General features: G+C 47.1%; 1 protein-coding gene across 5 annotated transcripts in view; it reads right to left on the minus strand.

Annotated features, from left to right (window-relative positions):
• Positions 1 to 18,275, minus strand: part of LOC146655493 (C-terminal-binding protein 2-like) — an 82,362-nt gene that overhangs the window by 36,418 nt on the left and 27,669 nt on the right. For 3 of the 5 annotated variants that reach the window (XM_085427858.1, XM_085427860.1, XM_085427859.1), the window contains exon 1: positions 1,086 to 4,423. The exons of 1 other annotated variant lie outside the window; for it this stretch is intronic. In XM_085427858.1, coding sequence (XP_085283984.1) covers positions 1,086 to 3,369 — 2,284 coding nt within the window. In that variant the 5' untranslated portion in view covers positions 3,370 to 4,423. Of the gene's footprint in view, positions 1 to 1,085; positions 4,424 to 18,275 lie in introns of those variants that run through there. One more of the 5 variants, XM_085427857.1, reaches the window with a different exon arrangement.

The raw sequence follows: 18,275 nt of genomic DNA on the forward strand, positions 1-18,275 counted from the left end.
AGCTACCTCCTGTTCCCACACAATAATTGCACACAACATCTGACTTCTCTAGTCAAAGAAATCCTAATGTGAACTGTTCACACATGAATGCGGTGACTGACAGACTGTAACATGAAGACCGTGCACAGTTGTTAAATTTTAAAACATATCAGAAAGGCTGCTGACAGCTGTTCCTCCCAAATCCTCTATATTGCGCCTCGTCAATGCCATTCGTGTTGTATTTAATGGGCGATATCTCATTCTGACAAAGGAACTGCATGAGATTAGTGAAATGACAAAAGGTCTTCAGAGAAAGTAACAGGAATTCTGACAAATCAGGCTCTCGCAGAGATAAGCAGACGAGAAAGTGAGATGTAAGTATCGGCTTAGGACGTGGGGTAGATTACAAGAATGCTTAAAGCAAAAAGTTATCCTTTTATGGTAATAATTCAAAATCTGGACAGCAGCTTTATAAAAAATAGACAAGGGCAGCAAGAAAAGACACATCATTTATCTACTGTTGATGTAATTAGTGCCAAGACAGGAGAGGAAACAAATGACAGCACAGACCAGAAAGATAAAACGATTCAAAAAGTCTTCCATTAACATTCAAACTGTGTTTGGATTTTTTTAAGGTCAAGAATCATGCATAGCATACCAGTATCCATGCTGAGCTAAATAGATTTCACATACCCCTAGTCTGAATGCTGGTATAAAGCAAAGTATGCTGGTATAAAGCGAAGGCTTATCTGGTATTCACTTACTCATGATTCATCACAACAAAGGATGAAAATAGATTTACAGTGTCTTCTCCTTTTATTTATTTTTTTAAAGAAACAACTGCTGAATGGCTCTTAGAAATTTCAAAGTAATATTTAAAAGTTGATATGATTTCTAACAAAGCAGCAGCACTGCTTTGTGCTGCTCCTGAAAGCAATGAGAGGAATGGGAACTGGTATCTTACATAAATCACACACAAAATGAAGAGCTCTGTCACAAGTTAACAGCCTTATCTATTGAAAACATGTGAAACAGCCAAGAGCACATCTATCATGAAAACAGACAAATACCAGATAAATCTAAAAGGAGAAAAAAATAGGATTTACTTGTATCTGGAGATGCCATAGTCGACACGATGACTGGTGGACCCGTGCGTCGACTTAGCTTCTGGTTAGCAGCCAGGGCACCTTGGCCTTGAACGGGTGCTCCCACGGGAACGAGAGCATTGTCTGATCCTGGTCCCCCACCCTTTCGGATCAGCTGAGGACTAGGGTGAGGGCTGTGCATGGGTGACAATGGCACTAAGTTCCTGTCCCTCTTCATCAGCTCTATGGGCACTGTGTAGTTGGTAGAGTATGCTTTTGGTACCTGTTGCGGTGGCTGTGGTAAAGCAGGCATGGATATAGGCATCTGCTGTGGCATACCTGGCATCGAGTGAATGGACCCCGCAATGGCAGGCATTGACCCAGTCATCTGGTGAGGCATTATCTGCATACCTGGCATAGGCACCCCTGGCATCCCAGAAGAGTAGGCTGACATGGGTCTTGACTGGACAGACATGAGGGCTCCAGCGTATGGCCCTGGTGAACGAGGGGGTTGGCCTGGGTATCCTCCAGAGGCCTCCAGTAACTGCTGCGAGGGAGCACTGCTGGGCCTTCTACCGATTACTTCTCCCATCCGCGGAGAGATAGTTTGCATGGCCCCAGGTGTTGGTGGGGGCATTAGTTGGGGATCTACTGCTAAAGGTTGTGGGGTATGTGGTGGATGATGATGGTGGTGGTGTGGTTGATAGATGTCTGCGCGATGGCTAAAGCTATTAGAGCGACCTCGCATGGGCGTTTGAGGTTGGGAGGGGGCTGGTGTAGCTTCTATTGGGCGCTTGTAATGGTGGACCAGGCGAGACAGCACACGAGCCTGACCGAGGTTTGGGGCAACTGTGCGGACATCATTCTCCTCCATGACAGCCAGCATGCTAGTGGAGTCAAACCCCTGCTGGATAAGTGAGGAGATGGTGCTCTCTGAGAGGCCCTCGTTTCGCAACAGAGAAAGAAACTCTGGATCGACCGACTTCTTGGGATCCACCGGCAAAGGAGTCTGTGGGGCGGTTGGTGGAGGAGCGGGAAGAGGGGCAGGGAGTGGAGTAGCTGGGGGAGGAGGGGCTGGAGTTGGAACCACTTGCAGAGGTGGAGGTGCAGCAGGGGCAATGGCTGCAGTATGGACTGGAGTAGGTGGAGCAGGAAGTGGTGCAGCCATAGAAAGGTTAGGGTCAGTGACCGGCATGGTAGACGGAGGTGGCAGAGGTTGAGGTTGTTGCTGTTGCAGATGGTGTTGCTGCAACTGTTCTTGCTGAAGATGCTGTTGCTGAATTTGCTGTTGTTGTATTTGTTGCTGTTGTAGTTGTTGCTGCTGTAACTGCTGCTGCTGAAGTTGTTGCTGTTGGAACTGCTGCTGTTGTATTTGTTGATGCTGTTGTAACTGTTGCTGTTGTATTTGTTGCTGCTGTTGTAACTGTTGCTGCTGTATTTGTTGCTGATGCTGTAATTGATGCTGTTGCTGGATGGTTAACGGTGAGGCTGTCTCTTGCCTCATAATCATGCTTTGACTGGCTGGATCTACCACTAGACAGGTGGCAGCCTGCTGCTGCGGATCCAGAGGGCGGCCATTAGCATCAGTATAAACGGACTGACTTGTCAGAGGCGGAGGCTCACTGGCATACCGAGGAGACGGCTGCTCCATTCCATAGTGAGCAGGAGGGGGGTCTCGAGGGGATATCTTAGCAGAAGTTATAGCACCAGGTTCCCTATATGCCCTATTCAATTCATGAGTGCTTGGAGGAGGGGGAGGAGGTAAAGGTGATGGGGGCCCTTGAGATCCAGCCCGCACTACCTGACCTTGATCCCACGCAGTACGAGCCCCAGGTGTCATTCCTAAATGTGAGCCCGACCTGCTGAGAGGATGAGGCAGCGGAGGCTGATGCTCAGATCGGTAAAAGGCCTCCGGTGGCCGAGGAGTCATGGCTGGGTCATGGGAGTAGTAGTCCTGGTGTGGAATGGATCCTCGATGAGCCATGGGCACTCGTTCGTAGTGGTTTAGATCTGGCACAGAGCCCTTCCTAAGCCCCCGTGGGTCGTGTCTCTCGGCGTAAACCTGTCCGTAAAGGGAATCTTGGTAGGAATACGGGTCGCGTTTCAAATCGAGGTCAGGAAGACGCACCCCAGGTGGTGGCTCATACCACCCTCCTCCCTCTCCGTATGACAAAGAGCTCCGCCGGCCTGTTACTCTTGCCTGCTGTTCGTACACGCTGTCAGGTCTTTCCCACTGACCCTCATTCCCCCCTAACGTGTCCCAACTGTGGGAGCGTCCGAGGCTCACTTTGTTAGGGACAAGCATTGGCGAAAAAGAAAAAAGCTGAAAATCTGTTAACAGAGGAAAGAAAAAAACACAGAAATAGAAAAAATAAAGAGCTCCCAACAGGCAGTGTGTGTGAGAGAGAGAAAGTTCTCTTTCAGGTCTTCATGTGCAGCAGCAACAAAAAAATTGAACGGAGTGAGAAAGGATGAAGATGAAGCAAAGTCTAGCGTTTCACCTGATATCTGTTTGTAATATTGTAAGTCCGTACTATCAGGTGACTTCCCCCTTTGCTGGCAGCCCTTGAATAATTAATCTCTGGCCATGCTGGCTTGTTGCGCATGAGGAAAGAGGACACCACACACAAACATATCCACATCACACCAAACCACACAAACACTGCAGAGGTAGAAGACACAGAAACAGAGTGCATGCTTGAGCTAGCCAGCAAACATTCATCCAAAAAAAAAAAAAAAAAAAGGGGGGGGGGGGGGGGGGGAGAAGTGGATAGGTTGGGTTATAGGTTGGGATGGGCAGGGGCTTGTACTAATCCAATAGGGTTTAGCTGTCCCTTCTCCGGGACATTTTACTTGCTCTGCCGATTGCTATGAGGGATTACACCTAAATAAAGCCTGTTTAATTCCACATCCAACTGTGACGTCATGTGAACCAGATACGAGCGTATCTGGTGATGGTGATGAGTATCGTGATCATGGTAATGCCAGTGATTTTGATTCCATTCCCAAATCCCTTACCCGCTCTTTCAGAGACACCTACCTGAAGCTGCTGCTGATGCGCTGCCGTCAACAGGTCTCAGAACGTAGTTTGGCCGAGTGATGGCGAGGGGAGGGGAGGCCAGGCAAGACGTACAGCTTCATTGAAAACAAATGAAATACAGGTCTCCCAGCTAAGTCCCATGTGCTGTCAGTAAACATCAAATCCACTCTGATTGGACACTAATCCTCCAGGCCCCATGCTTGCAGCAGAGCCACCACGCAACTGCTGCCCAACTCTCTGTGAAATGTCATTGATGGCTCTGTGGTGCTTACTGACAGTGCCTCACTCTCTTTGATTTGGGATCAGTCAGACCTGCTGTCTGTATGTAAAATGCAGGACAATGAAAATTGTGATTGCAGAATGCATGATGAAATCCACACGCAACATCTGGCCTCAAAATGAATGAGTGAAATACGTCACTTTGTACAGACCCTCAGTATAATTTAATCTGGCCATTTATATTACAGTTCTATCTATATGCATCTTACTGTCAGTAAAATACAGCACCTTCCCCCTCTTTCACAAATCTCCTCTGATCTCCTTCACTTAGGGAGGCTCTGTAATCTGGATTTGCCCCTTTGCAGAGAAAACTAAAACACCGGGGAGGGGGATACGAGTGTGTGCACATATGTGTGTGAAGGGGGAGGGAGGGATCTTTTTGTAACAGCAGTTAATCCCAATGCACCTACAACCTTCGCTGAGCAAGAGCACCAAAACACAATCTCATTTCAATTTGTTCAAACAAGGAGGCGTATGAAAACAAAACAAACTGTGCTATGTATCATCCAAGAGACATTCATTAAGTTGTAATTAACTGGATACATTTATCATTTCAATTAAAAAAGGTGATTTTCATTGCGTGGCTCTAAAGGTGTACTTACCCAGCTTTCTGCAGGTCTTACTTCATGCCGTTGTGGCTGAAACCCGATCCTGATCTGGATCTTGTTTATTAATGCATGAAAACACATGTAAGATGAGGAAGTGTCCATCTGAAATTCCCTCTCAGAGACAGCGAGGGTGTGGTAATATATAAGACCAAAGCCTTGGTTAATATCGGTGTTAATGGAAAACTCCTGAATACTCATTGGCACTAATATTTTGCTTAATCGGAGTTGTGTAATTAAAAGAAGGAAGAGACCAAAGAGGGAGACTTTTTGGCTGTTTTCTGAGAGCTTTTCTGAACTGCTAGCCTGCTTCATGTGAGAAAGGAAATTAAAAGGGAAGGAGAGGAGGCACGAGTGAACCATCACAAAGATCTAAAACAGACTGTAAAGATGAATTATTAAATCAAAGCAGAGGAATGGGGGGGGGGGGTCACTTTTGAATCCCATTTTGAATTTATTAACCAATGGGGGGGTGGGGGGGGTTACATTCATTCAATCTACGGGTGTCATTCACCACCTGAAGACACGCAGTATTTTCTGTGTTTAATGTTAAACTTGGACAACACAGAAGCAACTTTCCATGCTGTCATAATCCAAAATGATTATTCATTTCCAAAAGTCAGACTTCACACATATCATTCCTAATTGAGACGCTTGCCTACAACCATCATCGCAAGGCTGACAGTCTTTATTGAGAACTGAATAATGCTGCTTAGAGCTGGAAAAAGAAATATCGCTAGCTCTCTGTCAGTATATTCATTAATATATCCACATTTGTGTCAAGGGCAGCAGGGTAGTAAAGACCAACTTCCTTCCCTAACCTCATCCGCTCCTCTCATTACTTTTTCTGCCCTGGTTCTCGAGCGACTCAGTACAGCAGAGCAGATCACTCATGCCCATAAAGTCAACTTCAAATAGAGAGACGGGAGCAGAGGTGTGTGCTCAGGGTTTGCGGATCTAATCCTAACAGGAAAGCAAATCACGGCGTTCTGTTTGCTTCAAACTAAACAATGTCTGACTGTCAAATTTTAATGTTCCAACATTTGCCATACTTCCCCGACTGTGCACACAACGCCAGATTTCCCGTAACAGCAGGATTAAGGAATTAAGCCGAGGATTTTTAGAACAAATATAATACCACCCCAGCAGAAGCTTATAGAGACCCTAGACTGAATAAGATTTGACTGGTTAAAAATTCAAAAGCTCTAAAACGTATAGAAGCCTCAAGTAAATGAACCTGGAGTGAAAATGCAGTTATGGCATTAATAGATTACAGAAAATACTTCTCTATGTTTTCTCTGGTTTTACTTTTTAAGAATCAGAAGAGTGCACTTTTCTCAGTATTAAAGAGAAACGCATTAAGAAGCAATTTACATGAATGGTGTGCAATTGCTAGACCTATGGCTAATCCATTGCACAATACGAACGCCATTGTTTAATAAACATGCTTCAACTCTCTGTCACTCAGCCCTCTCAAACATTGCAGCTAAGCCAGCGGGACAACCAGACGTGGGTCACTTTATGTGTCCACATGGTCTTATCATGCAAAATGTTTGCATGCTTTACCAAATGTCAAATCAGAAGGTTTACATGCAACAAGCAGATTTAGAAATCTGAGGTCTCTCCACACGCACACACAGATATTTGGCTTGAGCAATCCCATATCCCCACTCAGCTTTTTGACCCTGCTCTGCTCTTCTTCTGACATGCAGCACAGACAGCAGTGGCCACGGTGCTTCATTAATGCTCCTTTTCATTCACACGCGCAGACTGCTGCTAAAGCCTTGGCCTTGGTCTAGTGTGCATACATGAATAGGAATCACACGCTAACTCAAAGTGAATATAACAGGAATAAAAAACAACTGTCTCCTAGAGTGTGACACGCCACGTACCAAAGGCATGATTCGAATGTTAAACACACATTGACTTATGCATGAGCGCGAGGCAGGAGGCACTAACTGGAAATGGGATTACAATGCCAACACTGCTGCAAAGAATAATGCTGTCAGATGAATTGCAATGCAGCCTTAACAGACATTATGTACATGACTGGCTTATATGTGATTCCAGTGGGATTATTTGTCTCTAAAGGCAACTCCATGGGGAATGAATGGACAGTAAAATGGAGGTAGATGACAATGAAGCTGGTACTTATCTAAATGACAATCATACACAGGGCAAAATTCATAAGTGACACACAATTCTTTCCATTTTTGCTGCTACATATACACACACAGCAGCAGAAGCCCGCAAATTCTCCAGAATTTCCTCTATGTCAGCTATGTTACACTGTGATCCCTCTACACATAATCCATCTCCATTGCGTGCATCCCATCATCCCACCTCTCCAGCCCATCCTTCATCCAGTCCCTAGCCTGATCCAAGGAAGCCACAAGTCATTAAATACTCCTTGTCGTAGCTGAGGAGTGCATTTGATTTCTTCCAGGAGCCCATTTCCAACTTTTAACAAAAGTGCTGTATGCCAGCATAAACAAAGCCAAATAGAGGCACTAGACGTAAGAAAACAAACAAGCAAAGTCACATGCTAATGACAATAACAACAAAATCACACATGACAGTGTTTTTCCCTCCAAATATAACACTGTTGTATCTTTGCTTTTCTGCTCCCCTCGCTCAGTTATGCTCTCCATAAAGCCTATAAAGGGGTCGTGGATTTTGGTGAGGAGCCTGGAACAAGCCCGAAGGCAGGGTGGTGGGATGGTGGCGGGGGGAGCTCTGACCCAGACACCACTCCGATGACTTCACACAAGAGCTGGATGCCAGAGTATGGAGAGAGTAGGGTGGATAATGGGGGGCAAGGGAGGGTTAAAAGCAAAAAGGTATATGTAGCAGAGCCCCGAGTGTGCTAAAAAGCTCAGGATACAGAGGCCCCATGCACCTCACCCCCTCCCCCTCTGGGGTGTGTGTGTGTGTGTGGGGGGGGGGGGGGGGGATGACATCAGGACAACTCCACCCTTTTTCCCCCCACTACATCCCTGCTTGTCCTCTCTGTTTAATTTGAAGCGTTTGGTTATAATGAAAAAGCGTGCAGGTCCGTTAAATGCGAGGAGATGAATAATTCACGGGCAAAATTTTACAGTGTAGCGGCTTGACTGGCCACATTATTTACTACTCTCTGTTAAAACATTTCTCCCCGTTGTACACATGACAAAACAAGATGCATTATCAGGCATTAACATATTTATTTAACTGCCAGCTAAAGCACTTGGAGTCGCCATGACAAATTCCACTACCCCACCTTGTGGTGTTTGCGTCCAAGCACAGATTCTCAACTTGTAAATCAACATTCAGGAACATGCTGTCGCTGCGACCTAGTTCACATCGCAGCGCCATTCACACCCCGTCTCTGCCTGGATCAGTCAGTTAGCTCTGGCTAAATAGCAATGGCAACAACTTGCATTGCTGCCCAAGCCAATGCATGCTGGGTACACAGATGGAGCAGACAGAAGGAGACAGAGAGAGGAGAGAGTTAGAAAAAGGAGGGGGAATGACAGAGTATGGGAACTGATGCTCACAACAGATGTTTGCCATAGTTCCCTTATTGCGGTTACACTCTTCTTGGCACTTTATCAAACCCACAAAGAGGAGGAACATTTGCACTATATAAATTTTAGAAGCTGATATCAAAACTAAACAAAAGAGAAACAAGCGGAAACATCTCTGTAATCAAATAGGACTCACTTTCATGATGGATTAATAAGTTTAATAAACTCCCTCTATGTCGACACAATTAGCTGATTAGTCAGTAGTTGGTTGGTGCAGTTTTTAAAAGTATTGTCATACATGTGCACCAAATTAATTTGATTCTGTTGTTGTTTAACTCCCAACAACTACAGATTCATTACGTAGTTCATACAAGGGGGGATACAGTACAGTACAAGCTCGGGGGCTGGAACCGGCCCTCACACTATCTCAGTCCAGTCCCCAGTGGCCTAAGTCAATGAAAGCTGTCGCTTCAGCAGGAGGCCTGTGCTACCCATGATTTGTTTTTTAATACATGCATAAATCATACTAAATGTATGTTTCTCATCACTTGAACTGACTCAAAGTGCACCTCATTAAAATGAAGTTTGTGAGGGTACTCCTTCTGCTGCTCTGCAGCATCAGTAGGATAACACTGTAGCAGCACAAGAACCAGTTCTCAACTAGCTGCACGTCCTGGTTGGAGTGACCCTCCAGTTCCCAGAAAAGAGAGCAAATCAAAGAGTACCGTCACCTGCAGTCTGAAACGGGTCGTGAAGTTTGTCGGACTGCAAGATGAGTCTCACAATAATAGCCTGAAGAGCTTCCCAGTAGAGAAATAGGATACAGAAAGTGCTGTGGTTGAACTTTCAAAACAAGAGCACAATCGACTGCAAGAGATTATTGATCACCGCTGTCACAGTTAATATATGGTGCAAAATCACAACAACTGTCACCTTAGGGCGCTTTTGATTGAAAGGCAAAGACCCTACAGTAATACAGAGAAAAGCCCAACAATCAGAAAGCCCCCTGTGAGTAAGCCCCTGGTGACAATGGGAAAGAAAAACTCCGTTTTAACAGGAAGAAACCTCCTGTGGGACCAGGCATCTGCACCAAAGAGCTGGGGTAGGGGGAAGAAGACAGGACAGAAGACACACAAAAGAAGAGAACCAATGAGACAGTCTCATAAAAAATAAAATAAAATAAATAAAGACATCGTAAAATATGCTTGACAAGACTTCCTGAGGAATTGGTGACTTATTTTAATCTGTCATGTCACTAAAAGTCATGAATTTCAGCATTGTTCAATGTGCAGTCTTTTGATTACTGCATCAACACGGGTCTTTTTCTGATTATCCAAATCAGGGTCACGGGTCTGCTGGAGCTTATCCCAGCTATAATAAGGCAACAGCCAGGGCCTATCATAGTGCTAGCACAGAGAGACAACCATTTATGCTCACATTCACACCTAGAGCCAATGCAGAATCACCAATTAACCTAACATGCATGTCGCTGCTGGGGAGAAAGCTGGAGTACCCAGAGGGAATCTAAGTAGGCACAAAAGGCCCCAGCAGACTGGTGTATACAAATCTGCTGTGAGGTGACAGTGCTAACCACCACACCACTGTGCTGCCCCAAACACCTGGTCATTTAAGCTCTAAATCTTAATAAATTGAAGCATTAGGGAAAAGGGCAGTGGTGCTGTTTCATGCATCTAATGAGTGCCTTTTGTCCACTGATACAACTGAACAAATGACAACATTGTTTCCAGTTCTGGGAAGTTTACCAACTTTCCTAAGACAACTTCTTGCGGGAAAGCCCAAACTGATTATTGATTAACCGTCAGAAGTGCTTCATCAGGCAAAAAGCCGAACAGCATCTGTTTTCAAAATCTCAAATCCGAGTATTTGTTCTATACTGCGATGCGAATATCTTTGGACGGTGAATCACATCGGATATCTTCAACAGAAAAACACTCACCGTTCCAGTAAATTCTACATTCCAGCACCGTGACTACCTTTGATGGGAGTAAACAGCCACACTTGATCAGCCGTTTCGAATTCGATTTAGGCCGCAGGCGCAGCTCAGTTAGCCACTCATCACAATGAGTAAAGATGTAATCAATGCGCTCTGCTGTGAAACAAGTATTGGATTGACACAGTTATCCTCAGAAGATAAATGGAGATTACAGAAGCTCCTCTTGCCGTCTCGCCAAGTGCAGCCCACGACAACAACACAATCACAATCACTCCATAACGTTCTTATTTTTGTCAATACACATGATATGAACTTTGATTTAAATTTCACGCCTCAGTCCCACCACTCTGTTTATAGATAATAGTGGGTGGCTTTGACATTATGGTGTAGAACACCCCATGCCTCTGGTTTTAAAATACTCTTTTTATATGGTTCAGTAGATTTAATGCTACCGTGAAAGCAGCGTGATTCACCACCCTCTGATCTTTTAACTTCCCTGATGTGAATCACCCTCTTCTACAGATTTTTTTAAGAGCAGCTGTGATGACTAACTGCAGTAGAAAAAAAAAAGTCCCCCTTCATCTTTGGCAGTGACTTCATTGTTGATAAGTAGTGCAGATATGGACACTGCTGACACTGTGGAACAAACAAGGCAGCTCACACAACACTGTTATATATTGAACAAAGATGGTGCCGGTGTGTGCGGCTCACCGTCTGTCTCTGTCAATTTTGTGTTTGTTTGTTTTGTTTTTTACAATTTGTGCCACCCAAATCAACTCGCGACTGGTATATGAACGCCAAAAACTTTTGGATCTTCAATATTTTCTGACAAATCAGCAAGGACAAACAACAGGGTATCCCCCATCTCTGGCTGATGTTCCTGCTTACCTGCTATGCGGAGCGCTTCCTGCTTCAACGCATCGTCGCAGATGCCGCAGTAAACGAGCCGATCAGCTAGTGAAGCTTAAAGCTTGCCTTACTTTTTCTCTAGCGGCTGCTCCAGTGGATTATAGTCTGTTCCATCGCATCCCAAGGCGTCTCCTGAATCATGTTGCTCCTTGTCTGGTTCCTTGTCTGAGTGGACGTGTGCCTGCTCGCTGGTGTTTTTCACGTCTTGGGCGCCGTGGAATAAACTTTGTGAATTTGTGCCCATTAACTTGAGTGATCAAGATGGCGCCGAGTATGGCAGCCTCGTCGCGAGCTCCCCCAAGCAACGGCTTTCTTCTGTGTTTAATTTTACTTTTCCTTTATTTTTTCACAAGCAGCACTTGTCTCCTTGTGTACGACCGACAAACCTTACTGGACATAAAAGACGGTCTTTCTTATAACTTTCCGGAGTTCAAGTTTTGCAACACGGACGCTCCGTTTGCAGACCCCCCATTCATCTCACCTGAGACGCCTTTGTTCTCTGGCCCTGGAGGCCGCAAACGCCGACGCAGAGGGAGAAGATCTGGCGTTCTGGTTCGACTGAGACGGCGCACTTACAGACCACCGTTACCCAGTTTATTACTGGCTAATATGCAGTCTCTGGAGAACAAGCTGTGCGAGCTTCGGGCACGGATCTCATTCCAGCGAGAGATGCGGGACTGCTGCGTGATCTGCCTCACAGAAACCTGGCTATCGGACAAAGTACCGGACTCCGCAATACAACTGCCGGGGTTCTCTGTGCACCGCGCGGACAGGTCACAGGATCTTACTGGGAAAAGCAGAGGCGGTGGTGTGTGTTTCATGATCAACAACAGCTGGTGTGATTATGCGAACGTGCACCCGGTCAAATCCTTCTGCTCACCGGACCTGGAGTACCTGATGATTAAGTGCCGGCCATTCTGGCTACCGAGGGAATTTACAGCAGTGATTATTACGGCTGTTTACATTCCCCCACAAGCCGACACTGACCGTGCACTCAGGGAACTGTACAGCGCGATCAGCAGCGAGGAAACCGCACACCCAGAGGCGGCGTTTATCACAGCCGGAGACTTTAATAAGGGAAACCTGAAGAAAGTCTCACCAAAACTCCATCAACACATCCTTTTCAACACACGTGGAAACCAGCAACTCGACCACTGTTACACCTCTTTCCGGGATGCGTACAAAGCCCTCCCCCGCACCCCATTCGGCCAATCAGATCACTGCTCCATCCTGCTCCTGCCCGCCTACAGGCAGAAGCTGAAACAGGAAGCTCCAACCCGGAGGGCGGTGCACTGTTGGACGGACCAATCGGAGTCTGCGCTGCGGGACTGTTTTGATCACGCGGACTGGGAAATGTTTCACGTGGCCGCCAGAGACATTGATGAATACACAGACTCAGTCTGTGGATTTATCAGGAAATGCGTGGAAGATGTCGTCCCATCCAGAACAGTCAAATCCTTCCCAAATCAAAAACCCTGGATTAACGGAGATGTTCGCGCGGCACTGGCGGCACGGAACACCGCCTTTGCCTCCGCGAACACATCGGACTACAAACACGCACATTACCAACTCCGGAAGACGATCAAAGCAGCCAAACGTGAGTACAGGGACAGGGTGGAACAACAGTTTGACAACCCTCGGAGTATGTGGCAGGGACTAAACACGATCACAGACTTTAGAGGGAAAACCAGCACACCGCAGACCACGGCCTCTCTGTGTGAGGATCTAAACGTATTCTACGCTAGATTCGACACAGCGAACACCATGAGACCGGACAGTGTGCGCACCGCGGATGACGTCAGTGCGCACACTGTGTCTGAGGAGGATGTGCGGAAGTGCTTCAGGAAGGTGAACGCACGCAAAGCTACTGGTCCGGACGGGATTCCCGGCCGCGTCCTCAGGTCATGCGCGGCTCAGCTGGCTGGAGTGTTCACGCACATCTTCAACCTTTCCCTCTCTCTGTCTGTAGTCCCAGCCTGCTTCAAAATGGCCACCATCGTCCCTGTACCCAAATCCTCCACCATCTCCTCATTGAACGACTGGCGACCTGTAGCCCTGACCCCCATCGTAAGCAAATGCTTCGAGAAGCTGGTCAGGGACTTCATCTGCTCTGCACTACCCGACTCACTGGACCCTCTACAGTTTGCATACCGCCACAACAGGTCCACTGATGATGCCATAGCCCTGACACTACACACTGCCCTGTCACACCTGGAGAAGAGAGACACGTATGTGAGGATGCTGTTTGTAGATTACAGCTCAGCATTCAATACCATCGTTCCCTCGAAACTGGACAGGAAACTGCAGGATCTAGGACTGAGCAGCTCCCTCTGCAGCTGGATCCTTAGCTTCCTGTCTGACAGACGCCAGGTGGTCAGACTGGGCAGCATCACCTCATCCCCCATCACACTGAACACTGGTGCTCCACAGGGGTGTGTACTGAGCCCTCTCCTGTACTCACTCTACACCTACGACTGCACAGCCACTAACAGCTCCAACATCATTGTGAAGTTTGCGGACGACACTACAGTGGTGGGTCTTATCACCAACGGTGATGAGACGGCTTACAGGGAGGAGGTCAGCGCCCTGACCCACTGGTGTCAAGACAACCATCTCACCCTCAACGTCGCAAAGACAAAGGAGTTGATAGTGGACTTCCGGAGGTGCAGAGAAGTACACACCCCCATCACCATCAACGGCGCTGCTGTGGAGAGAGTGAGCAGCTTCCGGTTCCTTGGCGTACACCTGGCTGAGGATCTTACGTGGTCAGTACACACAAACAAAACAGTGAAGAAGGCCCAGCAGCGCCTCTTCTTTCTCAGGAGACTGAAAAGATTCGGCATGAGCCCCCGCATCCTCAGGACCTTCTATCACTGTGCCATTGAGAGCATCCTCACTGGATGCATCACCACCTGGTATGGCAACAGCACCGCCTACAACTGCAAAGCTCTCCAGCGAGTAGTGCAGTGCTCTGAACGGATAATTGGAGGTGAGCTTCCCTCCCTCCAAGACATCTACAGGAAGCGGTGCCTGAGGAAAGCGGGGAGGATCATCAAGGACTCCAGTCACCCCAGCCATAAACTGTTCAGACTACTTCCATCAGGAAGGAGGTTCTGCAGCATCCGGTCCCGTACCAGCAGACTGAGAGACAGCTTTTTCCATCAGGCCATCAGACTGCTGAACACTTCATAGACACCTCAGCTTCACTACTGGAACTTCAACATTATGCACTCCACACTGTATATAAATGCCACTTGTTTTGCACATATTCAACTCTGTATATTTTATATATTTTATTATTATTATTATTATTATTTTATTTTATTTTTTTACTATTTAATTTGTAAAAATGTGTATACACACACACACACACACACACACACACACACACACACACACACACACACGTAGGAAAATATTTAGTATACACATCCAGAAATGCATACACTATTATATATTGTACATATATTTATTAGTTTCAGGTTGGCCATTCTTGTATTTTGCTCGTTTGTGTTGTTGTGTTTGCACATCTCTGTTGCTTGTGGGGCTCGCACACAAGAATTTCACTCGCATGTGCTGTGCCAGTGTGCCTGCACATGTGATGTGACAATAAAAAGTGATTTGATTTGATTTGATTTGATTTGGGCTTCACAGACAACTTCTGCCCAGACTCCAGCTCCAATGAGGATGGCTTTAATAAATGCCCGGTCCATAGCAAGTAAAACGTTTGTCATAAACGATTTCTTTTCTTCAAATGGATTGGATCTCCTTTTTGTGACTGAGACATGGATGAAAATTGGTGAGTCTAGCTTCATTTCTGAAATATTGCCCTCCGACTGCTCATTTTTAAATGCTCCAAGGATATCAGGTAGAGGAGGAGGAATATTGACAGTTTTTAAAAGTAACTTTAATTGCAAGCAACTCCATGTACCGGTTCCCCCCTCCAGTTTTTAACTTTTGATGTTTGAACTGGGATGTTTTCAACCGATTGTGTGTGCAGTAATCTACCGACCACCAAAGTTTAACAAAGACTTTTTAAATGACTGTGGTGGGGCGTGGTCTGCGGTGCCGTGCGGACGCACCTGCACGGCATCCACAATCACGCCCGCCATGTTAAAACACGGGGACTCAGGGGTTGGGGTTGTGTTGTGGTGAGATGTGAATAAAGATGGCTCTAAATGATACTCCGTGGTCCCATCCATCCATCCATCCATTCGCTTATCCTTTTCAGGGTCGCGGGGGGCGCTGGAGCCTATCCCAGCTGTCATAGGGCGAAAGGCGGGGTACACCCTGGACAGGTCGCCAGTCTGTCGCAGGGCTAACACATAGGGACAGACAACCATTCACACTCACATTCACTCGCACATTCACACCTAGTGGCAATTTGGATTAATCAATTAACCTATCCCCACAAGCTGCATGTCTTTGGACGGTGGGAGGAAGCCAGAGTACCCGGAGAGAACCCACGCAAACACGGGGAGAACATGCAAACTCCACACAGAAAGACCCCGGCCTGATGGTGGAATTGAACTCAGGACCTTCTTGCTGTGCGGCAACAGTGCTAACCACCGTGCCACCGTGCTGCCTACTCCGTGGTCCCGCCGTGCCTTATTCTCGCCACATTGGTGCCGAAACCCAGGAGGCGGCACGACGGGCCCACAACAGAGCCAGGGAAGGGAAGAGCTGTCCCAGATGATGGCTGAGACAGCGGCTATCCAGCGGGAGCAGGCGGCGGAGGTGCGTCGCCAGCAGGAAGAGCTGCGGGACCAGACCGAGCGCCACCTGAAAAGGATTGGGGATCTGGCGGCGCTGCTCTGGGCCTGGGCACCACCCCCCACAGGGGTGTTCCGACGGTGGTGAAGCAGTGGAGGAGCCACGTAAGGCACTTCAGCAACTGGAGGTGGTAGACGAGAGGAGCAGCGGTCCGCTCCGCCGGAGGAGGAAGAGCAGCCGGGTGAAGGGCTGTTCCTGCCGGAATTGGTGGAGGAGCCGCTCCAGTCGGAGGCGGCGGACGAGGCACGCGAGGGTCTACACCTGCCGGAGGTAGAGGAGCTGCTGCGAGAAGTGCTGCTTCAGCCGGGAGCGGCACTCCAACTGGAGGCAGCGGACGAGGCGCGCGATGGTCTGCACCGGCCGGAGGAAGAGGAGCTGCTCCACCCAGAGGTGGACGAGGACCAAAAGGGGCTGTGCCTACTGGAGGCGGAGGCGCAGCACCTGACGTCTGCCCAACCGCCTGTGAGCAGGAGCTCACGGCCATGCCTGTGGGGCCGTGTCCGCTTGCTACGCGGGCGACCTCCGGACCAGCTTCGCCGTCGCCTGGCCAGGGGCTGGGGGCGCGGATGTTTTGGGCCGAGTCTCGCCCCAGTTCGCAGGGGGGAGTAGGTTCGGTCAAATTGCTCCCCGGCCTCAATCGGGCGATGGGGGTGTGTGGTGGGGCCCCACACACCAGCAGGGGCACACTCTTGACCTGGTGTTATCATGCGGTTTATCTGTTTTTAATTTGGAAATTGGAGATTCCGTGTTTTCTGATCACAAACCTGTTTTATTTGACATTTCTCTTGTGCATGAGTTTAAAACTCGTGCTCCACCCAGGTGCTGTCGAATATTTAATTCTTCCACTGCTGCTCTCTTCTCCTCAACTTTTATAGAAAAAAATGCTTTTATTGACCCTGAAATTAGTTTAGGACTTAGTCTGGAACCTGTATTGAGACCCTAAACATTATGGCCCCATTAAAAACCAGGCGCCCTGAATGTATTCCCCAGCCCTGGTTAAATGAAGCCACCTGAGCGGTCAGACGTCAATGCAGGAGAGCAGAGCGAAAGTGGAAGAAGGACAAATTGCAGGTTTCTTTTGAAACGTTAAAGGACTGTTGGAAATGCTATCAAAATACAGTGAAAAATGAGAAAAACAGCCATTTTTCTCAGGTGATTGCATCAAATTGTCATAATCCCCACGCACTTTATAAGACCATCAGTTCTATTTTAAATGTGCCCCAGTCTGCCACCCGGAAGGCTCTGCTAATAGATGTAATCAGTTTCTTTCTTTTTTTGTAAACAAGGTTGAGTCCATCAGGTCAGCAATAGTACCTCCTACATATGACCCATCCACGTTTAGTCCCTGTTAAGCTGCCTTATACCAGTTTGAACCCATCTCAATTACACTTCTTAACGAGATGGTTAGTCAAATTAAACCTTCTGGTTCTCCCGTGGATGTGATCCCTGCATGGCTCTTTAAAGAGGTTTTCCCTTCAATTGGAACCTCAGTCCTTGCTATTATAAATAGCAGTATTACTTCCAGTGTGGTTCCTGATGGTTTTAAACATGCAATTGTTAGCCCTTTATTTTAAAAAAATGGCCTTGACCCTTTAGTTTGCTCAAATTTTAGACCTATTTCAAGACTTCCATTCCTTTCAAAGTTATTGGAAAAAATAGTTTTTACCCAACTGAATACGTTTCTTGATGCTAATGGCATCATAGAGATTTTTCAGTCCGGTTTTAAGCATCTACACTCCACTGAAACAGCACTTTTAAGTGTTTTTAACGATCTCTTTTCAGCTACTGATTGTGGAAGTTCCGTGATCCTTGTGCTTTTAGATCTTACTCCAGCGTTTGACACTGTTGACCACAATATTCTTATCTCTCGTTTGGAACACCTGGTTGGCATTAAAGCTGCAGCACTGGATTGGCTTCGCTCATATTTGAGTGGCAGAACGTTGAGTGTTAAAGTTGAAAATTTTGAGTCCACCTCAGCCCCCCTTCCTTGTGGGGTGCCCCAGGGCTCAATCCTTGGCCCTCTTCTTTTTTCATTATACCTGCTCCCTTTGGGGTCTATTTTTATAAAACACGAAATATCCTATCACTGCTACGCAGACGACTGCCAAATTTATTTGCCTTTAGCACCAAATGGCCCAGGCTCCA

The sequence above is a fragment of the Rhamphochromis longiceps genome, linkage group LG13 (assembly GCF_057381845.1).
Source record: "Rhamphochromis longiceps isolate RC_006_pf linkage group LG13, R_longiceps_female_GT1.1, whole genome shotgun sequence".
In the NCBI taxonomy this organism is placed as follows: domain Eukaryota; kingdom Metazoa; phylum Chordata; class Actinopteri; order Cichliformes; family Cichlidae; genus Rhamphochromis; species Rhamphochromis longiceps.